The 15,453-nt window shown below is 49.4% G+C and overlaps 1 protein-coding gene and 1 pseudogene across 1 annotated transcript; both read left to right on the forward strand.

The window, feature by feature from the left end:
• Positions 1-5,628: 5,628 nt before the first annotated feature.
• LOC120844210 (uncharacterized protein K02A2.6-like) lies at positions 5,629-9,096 on the forward strand. The gene has a single exon (XM_040215862.1). It carries the CDS (start codon positions 5,629-5,631, stop codon positions 9,094-9,096), a length of 3,468 nt encoding a protein of 1,155 aa, XP_040071796.1.
• A 4,113-nt stretch (positions 9,097-13,209) lies between these two features.
• Positions 13,210-13,933, forward strand: LOC115310553 (annotated as a pseudogene).
• The last annotated feature ends 1,520 nt before the right edge of the window (positions 13,934-15,453 follow it).

A 15,453-nucleotide genomic window follows, 5' to 3' on the forward strand; every position in this document is an offset into this window, starting at 1 on the left:
TTGGTTGGGTTGTTTGGCTTTGCAAGACCCTCCCAACATCATGTAAAAAGAATATGCAAGATTGTCCGCTCCGAGATGTGAAGGCAGGTCCGATACTTCAGAACTTGCCTCTGGGTTCTTGCGGGTTGTGGAGACCCCGGTGGCGGCCAAGGACGAAGGTACAGAGCCTTCCTTGACAGAGCAAGTAAGGAGACGGAATTCCTATGGTGTTCATATATTCCGCATATAAAAAGTCTCCGTGCTCAAAATAACCAACGCAAGGGAGAATACGTAACCTAGGGTGCCTTCATGTGCGCTGTGCTTAGGGTGGAGACATCTCGCCATTTTGTCCTACACATTTATTTTTCTTTTTTGTTCAAAAGCGCGTGAAAGAGCGTGTCCCTGCACGCGTTTGTGGCGCTGACTGTGCTATGCCGACATTTTGTTTTCGTCAATTTCTTTGTATTTTACCAGTGAGCGCGTGCTGTCGGCATCGGGTACTACAAAGGGTGGTATCACCCTTAACTGAAGGACATTGAGGCACCCTAACGTAACCTTGTTGGGGGATGCTACAATACCTGCGGAGATAGGCAAGATACTCGAAAAAGGTCCAAAATTCTGCACACCACCAAAAATGCAGGGCGTAGAGCTGGTGTCTAAGATACACGACATAGCGGCTAAGGCCCAAGAAGCTGATAGACTTCGATGTGTGGACGATTGTGTTGACGTGCTGCTACAGACTGGTCAAGTTAATGACAAGAATATGAGAATACCGACTATTCTCAATTATTTCAAAACGAATGACCTAACCCTTCTTGTTTCTGATAAAGAAGGAGGTTTCGTTGTCGTTCCTAGGTCACTCTACCTCGAAAAAGCAGGGCGGGCCATAGAAAAAACTTTAACCAGTTGCATGATTTGAAAACCAAAAGTGTGAAGGCAAAGGCGCTTCAATTGTCCCACAGACTTGAGTTGGAGAAATTGAGGAAGACAATTACTGCTACAAAAAAGGACCATTTGGATATGTTTTTCACAGCAAAAACGCACAAAGACGAATGTCCTTTTCGAGTTGTGGTCACTAAAAAAGGGTCTTGGCAGGATCTAATGTCACGGTTCCTCTTAAGCCATTTATCTAATCTCCAGCTGAATGACCCATTCCTAATGGCAAACTCAGAGAAACTTATTAAGTATCTGCAACTAAATGCGATGACAGTGCGCTTTCGGTTCTCACTTGATGTGGAGGATCTATTTTACTCAGTACTACACATCAAATTATTTGTAGCAGTAAGCGAATGTATTGAAGCCAATGGAACTATTTCCTTTCAAAACAAGTGCGGCATTCCGGTAGAGTCCTTCTTAGAACTTTTAAAGTTCTACCTTTCTGCTACAGTCGACACTTTTGAAGGTAATTCTTTCCTACAAAAGAAAGGTATCTGTATAGGTTCCTGTGTGGCGCCTATATTATGTGATATTTACTTGGCCCAATGTGATCGGCAATAGCCAGTACACTTTCCAACAGCCATGTATCTCATATTTTTTCGATACGTTGATGATTACCTCGTTCTTCTTGAACATCGCCCAAGTGAGAATGAGACGCAACTATTCAACATCATCCGATCTAACTTTTTAGAAAATGGCCAGGGTCTCAAGTTCACCCAAGAGTCCCCAGTGAACTCCAGACTCCAATTTTTAGATCTAAGACTGGTGTTCTCTGACAAACACGCTTGCTGGATGTATTCCCCTCGATCGAAGAAAGGACTTTTACAGTAGGATTCGGCTCATTCCAAAATTATTAAAAGAGGAATTGCAAACAATTGCCTGAATACAGCTCTTAAAAAATCTTGCGTACACTCAGCGGGGGAAAGCTTTGATGCTCAAGTACAAAGACTGAAAGCATTGGGATATCCAAGTTCGATAATATATAAAGTCGCCGAATCCTTGATGACCTCAAGTAAAAAACATGACACTGAAAAACACAAGAAACACCGAGCGACTGTTCTGCCATATATACACCGCTTGTCCCACAACTTGAAGAGAACAGCTGCGAAGTTTCAAGTCCAAGTCGTGCTTTCAGCTCCGGACAAACTAAAAAGGCTCTGCCCTAAGATCAATTGCCAACAACATGAACAGCAAGAATGCAGTGTAAAACATCGACTCAAGTATGTAGAATGTCAAAGTGGAGTGATATATCAAATACCATTTACCTGCGGCAAAGTGTATGTAGGTCAGTCGGGGCGATGTATTAATACGAGATTAAGAGAACATGCCCAAACGTTGAAATCAGCGCCATCGGGCTATCTTGCGATGCATGTCAGAGCCTGCAAATGCTCACCAACATTCAACAACACCAAAGTTCTGAAGCGGTTCCGTGACAAAAACATTATAGAGCTGTACGAGGCTCAAGTCATCCTCACCTGTGGCGACGAGTGTATAATACCCCTGTCAGACGGGGTAGTTTAGTGTCACTAAAAGCGAGTGCACTTCAGCCCGCCGAAACGCACTTCAAGTGTGTTGGTGCTACACGGGAAAACTTAGTGTCACTCCAAAATGATGGCAATGACGATGGGTAAGTAATAGGCACGCAAAATATTAGAGTGCATACGCATTTTCTCATAAATAACTTCGTCGTCTTATTAGAAACACGTTACCGCACATTGTTGCGCTAAGTCACGAGCTTTAATCCAATCTTAAATCGAACTTGATTATTACAATCAGCCATTACAAGCCAGTGATACACGTCCGCACGCCGGTACAATGCTCATCTATTAGCGGCGAGATGTTTTGGTGGCGCCCTCCTATGGTTCCCCCTTGTGACGTCATTACCTTGCGAACAACAAGTTCGATGGTGTTTGTAAATAGCATGGTGGAAGCCTGAAACCATTGCGCTCTCAAAGGAACACTGCCAACACCGTCGAAATTAAAGTTCCTTCATTCTTCTTATTTCCGTCGATGGTATACCCTTTCCGACGTCATAGTCAGCTTTTGGGCCAATCGTGAAAGGCCGACCACAGCGACGCTTTCGGTCGCGCACGTCGCCAATACTCTGTTTCACCTTATAATGTACCGCAGGAAAGGCTACAAGCGCGAGCTCCTTGCTCAGGGCACATCTCCGCGGCACAAGCTCTCGTGCGTTAAGAGTAGCTTTCAACGCTATGAGCTCGCGCTTCTAGCCTTGTTTGCGGTACAACATAAGGTGAAACGGAGTATAGATCGAAACGAGCAGAAGTAGGGATTGAACCCAGGATTCCTGGGTTCTGCAGCGCGAGCTTTCGCTCCGCGTGCTCCGAGCTGGTGTGCGCGAGCCCACTTGGCCACTCGCACGGCGGCCACTCGCCACAACGAAACATCGTGGAGTGTGTGAAGGGCGAGATGGAGGGCGATATCCGCGATGTTGGACAGTGGAAGCGCGTGGTTGGTTCACTTTTTCCCGGGAGAGCCCGACGCCTTTCAGATGAGATGCAGCTGGACCTGGATGCCGACGCACAGGCAAGAATGTCTGTCAAGTGACATCGATCAGCAGCTGCAGGCCAATGCCTTCACCGTAGCCGCTCTCATGACCGACAACCTAGCCGTGATCAGTCGAGAACGGTGGACTTTCCAGAGGAACGAACGGTGGTTCGAAGACACCTTGCCCCATTTTGGCGAGTTCCATTTCAATCAAGCCTTTCGCGTCTCTCCTGCCACCTTCAGATTCCTGGTGGAGTTTAGCAGGTGCCTCTTGGTCGTCGCTGGCCGTCGCTGGCCGTAGCGCAGGGGCCAATGCTAAGAACTAGATTAGCCGCTTGTTTTTCTGCAATGCACCAGTTTCCTGCCAACAGAAAACAAGTGCGCATCTAATATTACTCCTATCAAAATAATACTAATATTGCTCAGCGTTAATTTCCTCTATTATTTTTACTCCTTCAACACTGCTATCGAGATTACACACTCGGTCTACAGGAGCGAGCGTAGTGTGCTCCCCGAACTCACTTCACTGGAAGTGTGTTCCTCGGGCAGAGCTGGGGATTGAGCTCACGATCACTGGGTTCTCCAGCGCGAGCTTTCTCCCCACGTACTCCGATCAGGTGGGCGCTAGCCAACTCGGCCACCGATACCCCTTAATAAAGACACGTTAAAAAAATTAGACGTTTGCAATTCTCTGTAATGCCAAATTGGAGCGCAGCTCTTGAGAGGAGGGAGGAAGGGCACGAAGGGGAGGGTAAGCCAGCTGCTCCCCCTTCGTACTCTCCTCTCCTATTCCCATCCCACTTAGCGTAAAAAATTCCCTGAATTTCCCGCTAAATTTAGCCGCGAAATTTTCCCGCTGAATTGACGTGTGACGTCACATGACACGTGATATGAAATTTAAGATGTGACGTCAAACGGGTATAATTTTTCCTCTAAATTTAGCGGAAAATTTTTCCACCAAAACTGAGCAAAAACTTTTACCGCAAAATATAGCGGGAAAAGTTTACCCTCGTGGCGTCACACGTGATGACACACATGACGTCACGTGTGACGTCATTTTGAGAAACGGCCCTTAATGCAACGCGCGGTTACGCCGACGCCGCTTAATTCAGAAAGGGGTGCCTAGGAGCTGTGTTCTAAAACAACGTTGCATTAATGAACGATTTTTAAGCCAATTGGATGATTCTGATCGATCATCGCAAGCCAATATAAAGAACGAAGCATATCCAACTTTGGCGTTCCGCTTCGTTCCACAAAAGCCTATGAGGAGGCCCTGACACTGCCTAATCAGATCATAATTATCGTGTCGTCTGAAATAATTACAAGCTGAAACAAAAGTAGACTCTATCATTCTCTGCTAACCAAGACAGCCATGGATGACTGACTTTGTCGTCGTCTTTTATGAATTCACCGCTGCGCTAATCTTGATTCAGGTAAGCCTAAACTCCAAGTCCACCCCACTACTTTTTTTTGCAATGCCACTCTTCTACATGCCGTCTCTTTCACGAATTTCTTTTTCTTTATAAAATAAGACTTACGCAACGCTTTCGGTTTCTGTGTTGTTATGTTTTACTGTTGAAACACTCCTACTGATCCCCGCGCTCGATCGAGCGAAGTGAGTTCGTCAAACTCACTCCAAGCGAAGTGTGTTCCTCAGGAAGGAGCCGTGTGGCACACCACAGAAATGACACTAAGGGCGAAGTGCACTCGCTTGTAGTGACACTAAACTAGCCCGTCTGCCAAGTGTATAAGCGCCCCATCAGTGACCCAAACACAGAAAGAACTTCAGTTCCTTCGGTGTTTGCCCTAAAGACTTGAAACACAAAAAGATCTTCAGTTCTAGCTGTAGCAGCGTGGCGCTGCAAGTCACGGCGCACCACGGCGCATCGGCTGTGCGCACCCCGGTCACGGATGTCACGTGACAAGCGCCTATAAGTATAGCACGGTCAATAAAGAAGCCCTCTTTGCCCGTTGGAATGTCGTCTGCTCAAGTTATCACATTGGCGACGAGGATGACAACGCACCCGCGCTGCCCAGCGGAAGCGTCGCAGACGGCAGCAGACGAGCACCATACGAGCAGGGCCAACTGAACGGACAGCGACAGCCAAAGCAGCGCAGTCATCGCATCTCAAGCGGGCGACGGACGGAGCGGACACGACGGACGGAAGCCAGCAACCGATAAGTACACCGTCGGTTTGCCGAAATATGGCACCTCTTGGAAATCTTGACGAATACGACGAAAAACAACAGAATTTTGACTCGTATTTAGAGCGTTTCGAGCACTTCGTTAGCGCAAACGACATCAAACCAGAAAAGAAGCTAGCGGTGTTCTTGACCGTTATAGGACCTCGAGCTTACGAAGTTCTGAAAAGCTTGGTCGTACCGGCAGTACCGGGAGATAAGTCGTTCGAAGAAGTGAAAGTTTTGCTGAAAAACCACTATAGCCCGAAGAGCTCGGTCATAGCGGAAAGGTGCAAATTCAACAGACGTGTACAAGAGGAACAGGAGAGCGTTGAAGATTTCATTGTAGCGCTAAAGCATTTGGCAAGGAAGTGTGACTTTGGCCAGTTTCTGCAAGATGCTCTGAGGGACAGGCTTGTGGCGGGAATACGGCGCGAAGAAACGCAACGTGCGCTATTCGCCGAAGAAAGCTTAACCTTCGAAAGGGCATGCAAGATCGCATTGGATCAAGAGCAGGCGGCACGACAGACAGCGTTACTACACGCCGGAAGCAAAGACGCGTCGTTGAACGAGATAAGAGCGAACCAGAAAGATAACGTCAATAAGCGTGACGTTCGAAAACACAAGCAAAGCAAGAAGTCTTGCGAAAGATGTGGAAGGGCGCATGCGGCAAGCAAATGTTGGTACAAGAATGCTACGTGTCACAAGTGTGGCAAGTTAGGCCATTTGCAAAAAGTGTGCTCGAACGAGAAAAAGGGACCCAAGAACGCGAATGCAGTGGACTGCTCGGAGGACGATTCAGAACTGGACGTCTATCACTGCCTTAACACGGTGCGTTCGGGTTATGAAGTGAAAGTCAATGTTGAAGGGGCGGACGTTTTCATGCAAATTGATACAGGAGCGGCTGTAACAATTGTTCCTGAAAGTGTTGCGAAAACCGTGTTCCCTCATGTCAAGTGTGAGCCATCTCGGGTAAACCTAAAAACGTACACGGGTGAACGAATCCCGGTAAAAGGGCAATGTGACGTTTCCGTCACATACGAAAACCAGACTTTGAAACTGCCCGTTATCGTCGTCGATAACCAAGGCAAGAAATTGCCGTTGCTCATGGGGCGGAACTGGCTTGAGAGGCTCAGACTTGATTGGAAAAGCGTCATGTCACTGGAGCATGTAACTGATTCACACCGAATAGAAGCGCTGCGTAACAAGTTCCCGACAGTATTTTCTAATCAGTCTAGTGTCACGAACAACTATCAAGCGAAGATAGTTCTAAAACAAGATTGTACGCCGGTTTTTTGCAAGGCGAGACCGGTGCCTTACGCGTTACGCGATAAGGTTGGAGAAGAGCTGGACAGGCTAGAGAAGAGCGGGGTTTTACGCCGCGTAAGTCACAGTGAGTGGGCGACTCCGGTAGTTGTAATTCACAAGAAAGATGGATCACTCAGGTTGTGCGGGGATTACAAAGTAACGATCAACCCTGTACTAAAAACCGACCATTACCCACTGCCGCGACCTGAAGATCTGTACACTGCCATCGCAGGTGGCAAAGTGTTTTGCGTGCTGGATCTTTCTGCTGCGTATCAGCAGGTACCGCTGGCTGCCGAGTCCAAACCACTTTTGACTATAAACACGCACATGGGGTTGTTTCAGTTCCAACGCCTACCGTTTGGTGTGGCCAGTGCGCCAGCCATTTTTCAGTCCTTCATGGACGAGGTGCTTAAAGGCATACCTCATGTGGGATGCTACATTGATGACGTCATCGTGTCTGGAAAGGACACCCAGGACTGTCAAAAGACGCTGGAATGCGTCTTGCGTCGACTTCGTGACTACAATGTCACTTTGAAAACGGACAAGTGCCGTTTTTTCCAAAGCTCGGTGACCTACCTGGGTCACACGGTGAGTGCCGATGGCATTTACCCGACAGAAGCAATGACAAAGGCTATCACAGAAGCGCCCGAGCCCACCTGCGTAACGGAACTGAAGGCGTATTTGGGGATGCTAAACTTTTACGCTAAGTTTCTCAAGAATGTTTCGTGCGTAGCTGAACCGCTTTATCGGTTGTTGAAAAAAGGTGAAAAGTGGTCGTGGACTCGGAAGTGCAGCGAGGCCTTTGCTGCTACGAAGCAGTTGCTCGTAAACAGCCAGGTTCTTACGTTCTACGACGTAGACAAGCCAATTGCATTGCTGTGTGATGCTTCATCGTACGGGATTGGTGCTGTCATTTTTCATGTAACACCAGAAGGGGAAGAGCGCCCAGTGGCGTTCGCGTCGCGAACGCTCACGTCAGCGGAAAAGAACTATGCGCAGTGCGAGCGAGAAGCGCTAGCTCTGATGTTTGGTCTGAAAAAGTTCCATCGCTACCTGTATGGTAGGGAGTTCACTCTCTATACAGACCATCAGCCACTGCTTGGGATACTGGGGCACGATAAGCCTGTACCTACGCTAGCGGCAGCTCGAATGCAAAGATGGGCAATGATTCTTGCAGCCTATAGGTACAAACTCAAGTACCGTAAAGGAAAAGATGTCGAGGTGGCTGATGCTCTGTCTAGACTCCCACGACCGATGACAACAGCTGACGACCCTGCTGAGTGTCTTTTGTTGTTTGACAGTACTCCCTTGACCGCGGAAGACGTAGCTAGAGCTACAAAACGTGACTTGACCTTGTCTCGCGTAGCTAACTACGTTCTGAATGGATGGCCTGCCCAAAGTAGCGAAGAGCTAAAACCGTACCATGTACGACGTGACGAGTTGTCATTTGAGCAAGGCTGCGTCACCTGGGGCTCAAGGGTGATTGTACCTGAAAAGCTGCAGTCACAGGTTTTGGCACTGTTGCATGAGGACCATCCAGGTGCTAGCCGCATGAAAATGCTTGCCAGAAGTTTTGTATGGTGGCCAGGGCTAGACCTAGAAATCGAGAGCTACGTACGACAGTGTCGCGTATGTCAGTCTGTTCAGAACGCTGCTCCACCTGTACCGCTACAGCCATGGAGCTATCCAACTAAGCCGTGGCAACGAGTACACGTGGATTTTGCTGCTAAAGAAGGCCATGTCTTCCTAGTACTGGTGGATGCTTTCTCGAAATGGATCGAAGTGTGGTCCATGTCTTCCACCACTACTGGTAAAACACTCGACAAATTGCGAAGTGTATTTGCGGCTTATGGGCTACCAGAGGTACTGGTGAGTGATAACGGACCTCAGTTTGTTTCAGATGAGTTCTCTGAGTTTATGAGGGTGAATGGCATCAAGCACGTTAAGACGCCACCCTATCATGCTGCCTCCAACGGCGCAGCAGAGCGTCTCGTGCAGACCACAAAAAAAACTCTGCTGAAGCAATTGTTAGACGAGAAACAGAGTGGCAAGAAACACTCTTTGCTCGAGCGTTTGGATAGCTTTTTTACTGAGCTATCGAAACACCCCAAACAGTACCACTGGTCGCACTCCAGCCGAGCTGTTTTTGAAGCGACAGCCACGAGTGAAACTTTCTTTGCTTAAACCCGATTTTGTAAAAGCCATGCAAAACAAACAGCAGCACCTGAAGGAACAGAGTGATGCGTCGCGAGGTGCTAACCGGTCTTTTGTTGTGGGTGATACTGTGTTGGTCAAAACGGTGCGAGGCGAGCTAGTGTCATGGGAAGAAGGTGTGGTGACTCAAGTCGTCAGTCCTGTGACATATTTAGTGAAAGTGGCGCAGGTTGTGCGGTTCACACACGCCGACCACATCCGAGACCGCCTTGCAAGCCCGACGTCCCTTGCTGCACCGCCTACGCCGGAGGAGCCTACGCTCCCAGATGTTCCGGTGCCTCGAGAAACCCAGCCGATGGTGCCACAAGTTGCTTCTGCTGCTATGCCAGCGGACTCTCAAGCCGGCAGTCAACAAGCTACACGGACGCGTCAGCAGCCGCTTCCACCACCGAGTTCCACAAGTGCGCCAGTGACGACACCGGAGCCTTGTACTGAGGCACCGACTTCCAGAAGAAGTACGCGAGTGCGGCGTCCACCGGACAGGTACAAACCGGAGGACTTCCGAAGCTGATGTGAGGGGGAAGGAATGTAGCAGCGTGGCGCTGCAAGTCACGGCGCACCACGGCGCATCGGCTGTGCGCACCCCGGTCACGGATGTCACGTGACAAGCGCCTATAAGTATAGCACGGTCAATAAAGAAGCCCTCTTTGCCCGTTGGAATGTCGTCTGCTCAAGTTATCACACTAGCAATGTTTTACCTGAAGACTTTTTAGCCGGTTACTCTGCTTAATGTTTTTCTCATTTTTTTCTTCTATTCAATTTTTCTTTTTATTATTTTTTTCATTTTGTTGTATGGACAGTTTTTTTTTTTTTTTTACATGACAAGTACTTTGCTTTTAGCTGAAGTTAAAATATTTTTGTTTCAATTTCTAAAACCAAATATGTTCTTTGTAACAGCAATGACTTTAATATTATTTCATTTTTCTTTTGAACTTTTTCACTTCCACCTTGTATTTCTCTAGATGCTCTATTAAATTTGACAGTTGTAAGTAAGTGCTCTGTCCTGTCCCCTCCTTCTCTTCTTAGTCCTTTGCGCTTTTAAAACCACCGTCTAGGTGTCCTGCATCAGCCCGCAAAATACGAGTCGCTCTCGTTCCCTGTGACGCTTCACGCCACGCCCCTTCCAGCGGAACGGCACCTGTATCCTGGCTAAAGTGCCACTTTTTCGTCATGAAGCGGCGGCATGTGGAGCTACCCACAAACGCGGAGTACTCGGTACACGTAGAGTTTCTGTATAGGCTCCCTACAGGAGCTACCGCTCATTCACACTGGAAGCGGATCCGCGTTCGCAAAGCGGTTGCGAACGCGGTTGTATAAAGATCCAGTGCAATTGCACGCGCACTCGAGGATATCAAGTGCGCGTGCAATTGTACTGAATCTTTATACAACCGCGTTCGCAACCGCTTTGCGAACGCGGATCCGCTTCCAGTGTGAATGAGCGGCTAGAGTTGAGCGTCTGTTTTCCGCGCGCCGCCGCGCCGCTATTGGGAGTATTCACTGGCGGCCATATCTGTGTGCGCTCCTGCTGAGCGCGTGCTGAGGGCGAGCTACCGCAGTTCTTTTGGAACGTGCATTTAGGACCATCGAGGTTGCCTGCCTTAGCAGGCTATTAATGCGAGTTCGTTCTGAGCATGCGTTCTAAACAGCACCCACAAATATGGCGTCGAGTGAATGCCTCCTATTCGTCGAGATCCGATCACGTGAGGAGCCGAATCAAGTGTCGTACAGGAAAGAAGATGCCGACGCGCGCCCCGGCGTACGTTCCCCTGCTTTTCAGTGCGCCGCGCGCCTCGAACGCTCGGTGCCACTATTCGCCGAATTCAGTCATGTGAGGAGCAGACTCCGCACGCCGTGCAGGAAAGCCGGCGCTCAGGGGATGAACGCGTAACTCTGGCTCCCGTAGGCAGCCTATACAGGAACTCTAGCTACACCTACCCCTATAGCAACCGTATCTTTGAGTTTATTTGAAAGACCAACGCAAACATATTGAGGGGATTTAGTTCCTACAGATTCTGCAGCGTGAGCTCCATGCTTTGAACGGAGCTCGCGCTCGAGCATTTTTCTACGTACTTTGATCTGCGGTGCCACAACACACTCGGCCAACGATCCCCCACGTCACTTGGCTTTGCCTGTGAGCTAAAGCAAATGAGCTACGCTTAGAGTATCGGCAATTTTCACCGATATTGTTGTGGGCGCCGCCATCTTTTTGTTTAGTAACAAATCAAACACAACTGCCGATCGTCATGATTCAAAAGTGCGACTTCCTCAGCATTAATTTTGGAGTCAGGTAGCTCACGTAATATTGTTTGCTTTGTCGCGAACTTGTTTAAACATTTGAAAAGGACGGCCCTCCTGTGATTTCAGATAAAATTTCAGATAACTGACAACCATTATTTTAAGCACCAAAATGTGTATGAAACGTAGCTTAGTTAGTGGCTCTACTTTAGCCCGACCGCATAGGCACAGAAAAAAAAACGAACAGCTTGACCTCGCGGTCTTGGCGCTGCTTCAGTGGCTTCCTCAGCCTGTAGCGCTGACGAAGCTCATAGACGCTTTGCAGCAGTTGTGAATGGGCGCCGCCATAACTGACCTTCAGTTTTTGTTTCCTCTTAGTTAATTTTCTTCACTTTATCATTTCCATAGCAGGCCAGGTTATTGCCATCTTAAATTCTATTCCATCCTTCTATCCAGCACTGGCCTTTCTGGAGGCTCGTCAGCACCCGTTTCAGTGGTTCGGTATCTCCATGAGACAAAAGAAGGTCAGCAATGGCGGCTGTAATCTGGCGCGTGGGTAAAGCGTCTTATACCAACGTAGCGTCGGCTGCGATCCCAGCTAAGGTATATCAAAGCAAATATTCATATCTTACGGTTTCAGAAGCCAAACCAACAAAAATCACCTAACATGCCCCAATAAAAAAAAAAGTGCGGGTTGATTTTGACTAACTGTCAAAATTTACATTTTGACGTGTAACCGGAATCTCAGATTTTGGGCACCTCGGCCGATATTTAGAGCCGTCAAATATGAATTCATGGGAGAGCGCGATGGCTCAGAGAGACTGAGACGATTTAATGTTTTGTGCTTTGTTTTAATATCATTGCCACTTAAAAGCCACCGAGGTGTTTTTTTTTTTTAAACGAAGTATTGTCAAACCATTCCGACAAGCATAGCCTAATTGCGAAAATGATTTTTGCAAGTTACAAAAACATAAAAATGTTTTCGCATACGTGGCGGAATTTGAAGTGGCAGAGCGCGGTTCATGTCGCCCATTTGATTTGGATTGCGTCGGGCATGTGTACCGGCGCACAGTAGAACGCCAACAAAAGTAGCTATGGTGCACCCGCAGCATCGCGCTTGTTGTTCTGGCATCTCTGGTTCGCTCACTGCGGACATTTAGGCATCTGACACCCTGACGTCTTGAGCTTTTTTTTGTCTTTCACGTGGCGTTCCAAGCGGCACACGACGAATAATGCACATCAAGCTCTTCTTGAACACGTGTCTCCATCTGTACTATGTGTTAAGAAACTACAATTTGCCGTAACTGAATGGGAAAAGTTTCAGGTCTATAACATTTTTAACTTGTAATATATCAATATGGAAGTCCTAGAAAAAGTAATATCAAAAGATGCTTCATAACTTAATGGTTGCATGGCGTGTAAGGCACGCGGTTAGTCCAACGCCAGCCGCCTCGAATGCCACCGCGGCCGTTGATGACCCGTCTGTGGGACGTACTGAGCCGTCCGTCCAGCAGTGGTACTGGTCCTCCATGTGGGACTGCGCAAGGGTTCGGAGGGTCACTGTTGTTGCCGTCCTCCTTGATCTCAACTCGGGGATGTGTAGATCGACGTCCATGGGTTGCGGACGTCCTTGCAGTGGTGGGAGGTCGGCCAGGGCCGCAGCGTGTCCCGTGATGTCGCCAAGTTGACAGAGCGCGCGTCCAAGTCCCGACTCTGTTCTTTGCGCAATCTTCAAGATTAGGCTGTCCGTCGACCGTTCATTCTCTATTTGGATAAGGTGCTCAAGAGCCCGCTTCTGTAGTGTGGCACAAAACGTGGCTACGCTGGCCTGGACGAGTGTCTTGTGTGATGAGGCACTTCGGGGCGTGCCAAGGCAAATTCTCGGTGCCACCCTCTGTGCCCTCTCTAGGTTCTGTTGTTGTGTGCTGTTTAGCGTCACCAATGGCAGCGCGTAGGTCAGACAGGACACGACCTATCCCTTGTACATTGCCAGCATCATGGCCTGCAAGGTGCCCCACGCTGTGCCTCCAAGTGCCTGCAGGGTGTTTGATCTTGTGCGCATCTTCTGGAGCACTGCATCTACAGCCGACTACCAGGACACGCGCGGGTCAAGCATCAAACCCAGATAAGTTGCTGTCTTTTCTGATTTTATCGGAGTTCCCTCGATGTGTAGTACTGAACGAAATGTTCGCAGTATTGGAGCCTGGAACAGAGCCGTGGTCTTCTCAGCCGAGATGCCGAGGCCCAGTTCGTCTAGTCTGTGCACCGTGTTTTGTCAGTCCCCGTTGCAACTCTTTCACCATTTCCTGTCTACGATTTGGTGGGCTGGTGGCCCAAAGAGCCACGTCGTCTGCGTATACCGCCATGTTCACGAGGAACTGTGGTCGAGCTCCAACAACGGTAGCCGAAGGGAGAGACGCGATCGCGATGGAGAAAATCAGCGCGCTCAGCACGCTTCCCTGAGGCACACCGGCTGTTATCCCGTGTGGTGTGCTGCAAGTGTTGCCGACACGTACACGCAGTGTTCTCTCTTTCAGAAATGCACGTATGTATGACAGCGGGCGCCCAGTGATTCCGAGGTTCTGGAGAGCCGTGAAGATGGTGTCGTGGTGGAGCGCATCAAAGGCTTTCCTCGCGTCTAGGAAGCCTGTGGTCGTCGACCAGCCCCTTTCCTTAGCTTCCACCATGATGGTGGTGAGGTCTGCAATGGAGTCCGCAGTGCTCCTGTGTCTCATCAAGCCGGAGAAGCAGTCTGGAAGTGCATCTACTGCCTCCAGGTGGTAGTTTAGACGTCACAGCGCCATTCGCTCCAGTAGCTTGCCCAAGCAGGAGGTTACTGAGATGGGCCGGTAGGAGCTCAAATCATCAGCCGGCTTTCTAGACATGAGCAGGGGCACGGTAATGGCCTCTCTCCAGGCGCTTGAGATCTCAGCACTGCTCCAAACCTTGTTCACGTAGTCAAGGAGGCTGTCGTGGCACGACTCGTCCAGGTTTCTGATGGCCTGGTTCGTCACTCCGTCGAGGCCTGGGGACGAGCGCTTGCGCGGAATGCGTCGATGGCGTGTCTTAGTTCGTGTGACGTGCTGGCCGCCTTCATGCTGGGCGCCGAAGGGTCTTTGCGGGTTGACCAGTCTGGGGGGTTGGGCCCATCAGTGGGCGGTTTGAGACCTTTATGAAGAGGTCTGTGAGTAGTTCTGTCACCTGCTGCACTGTCGCTCCTCTTGCTAGGGCCAGGCCAATTATTGGCTGTCTTGGGAGCGGACGTCCGGCGAGCGTTTTCACCATCCGCCAGGGTCTTTTTCATGCGGCTGGCATGTGAAGTCTGGAGCAGCGGAGGTCCCACTGCCTTTTCGCCAGATTTTTCTCGTGGCGGCGGAACTTTGCGTCTAGTCTCTTGTACTCCTGTGTGTCCTCGGCTTGTTGGTCCTCCAGGACCTGCGTTTTGCACGTCGTCGTTGAGCACTCAGGCGGAGCCAGTGCATGTCTGGGTTTGGCCTTGTGATGGGTATCTGTACCATTCTTGTGGCTTTTTAAGTGCATCGGTGATGTCATCGGGGGCAAGGGGTGCGCCAGAATCTACCAGTTTGTCCAGCTGTCCTCTGTAGTCTTTCCAGTCCACGAGGTGGCAGGTCTTGGGTGGGGCTTTAGGTGGCTTCCCGATGATGATGGGAAGGTGTTCGCTTCCCTAGCTGTCCTCCTCTGGTCTTGCTGTCAAGCGTAGTCCTCTGGTAATAAATGTGAGGTCAAGACGCTGCCTTCCACTCCTGGGTGAACGAATGTTTGCTCTCCGCTTGTAGTATTACGGAGTGCCAGGCCATCCAGAGTGGACTGTAATGCATGACCCCTTGCGTCCGTTTTCTGTTCACCCGATGTCTCGTTGTGGGAGTTCAATTCACCTGCGATTACTGCCTCACCCTTGATCTGCTTGAGATGTCCACAATTGTTTTGGGTCCCAATGACCCTGCGGCCGCACGTACGAGCACACGAAGGTAACCGGCTTTCCCTTGAGCTCCACTGTGACCCCGACATACTCTTCAGTGTCACTGCACAAGTCATTGAGGTCCACTTCAGTCTGTCCGAGACTTGTTCGTG

The sequence above is a fragment of the Ixodes scapularis genome, unplaced genomic scaffold (genome assembly GCF_016920785.2).
Source record: "Ixodes scapularis isolate PalLabHiFi unplaced genomic scaffold, ASM1692078v2 PGA_scaffold0__279_contigs__length_252992795, whole genome shotgun sequence".
Classification (NCBI taxonomy): Eukaryota; Metazoa; Arthropoda; class Arachnida; order Ixodida; family Ixodidae; genus Ixodes; species Ixodes scapularis.

What these genes read in the sequence shown, in the direction of transcription:
- LOC120844210 (XM_040215862.1), top strand. Translation starts at nt 5,629, where the DNA reads ATGGCACCTCTTGGAAATCTTGACGAATACGACGAAAAACAACAGAAT.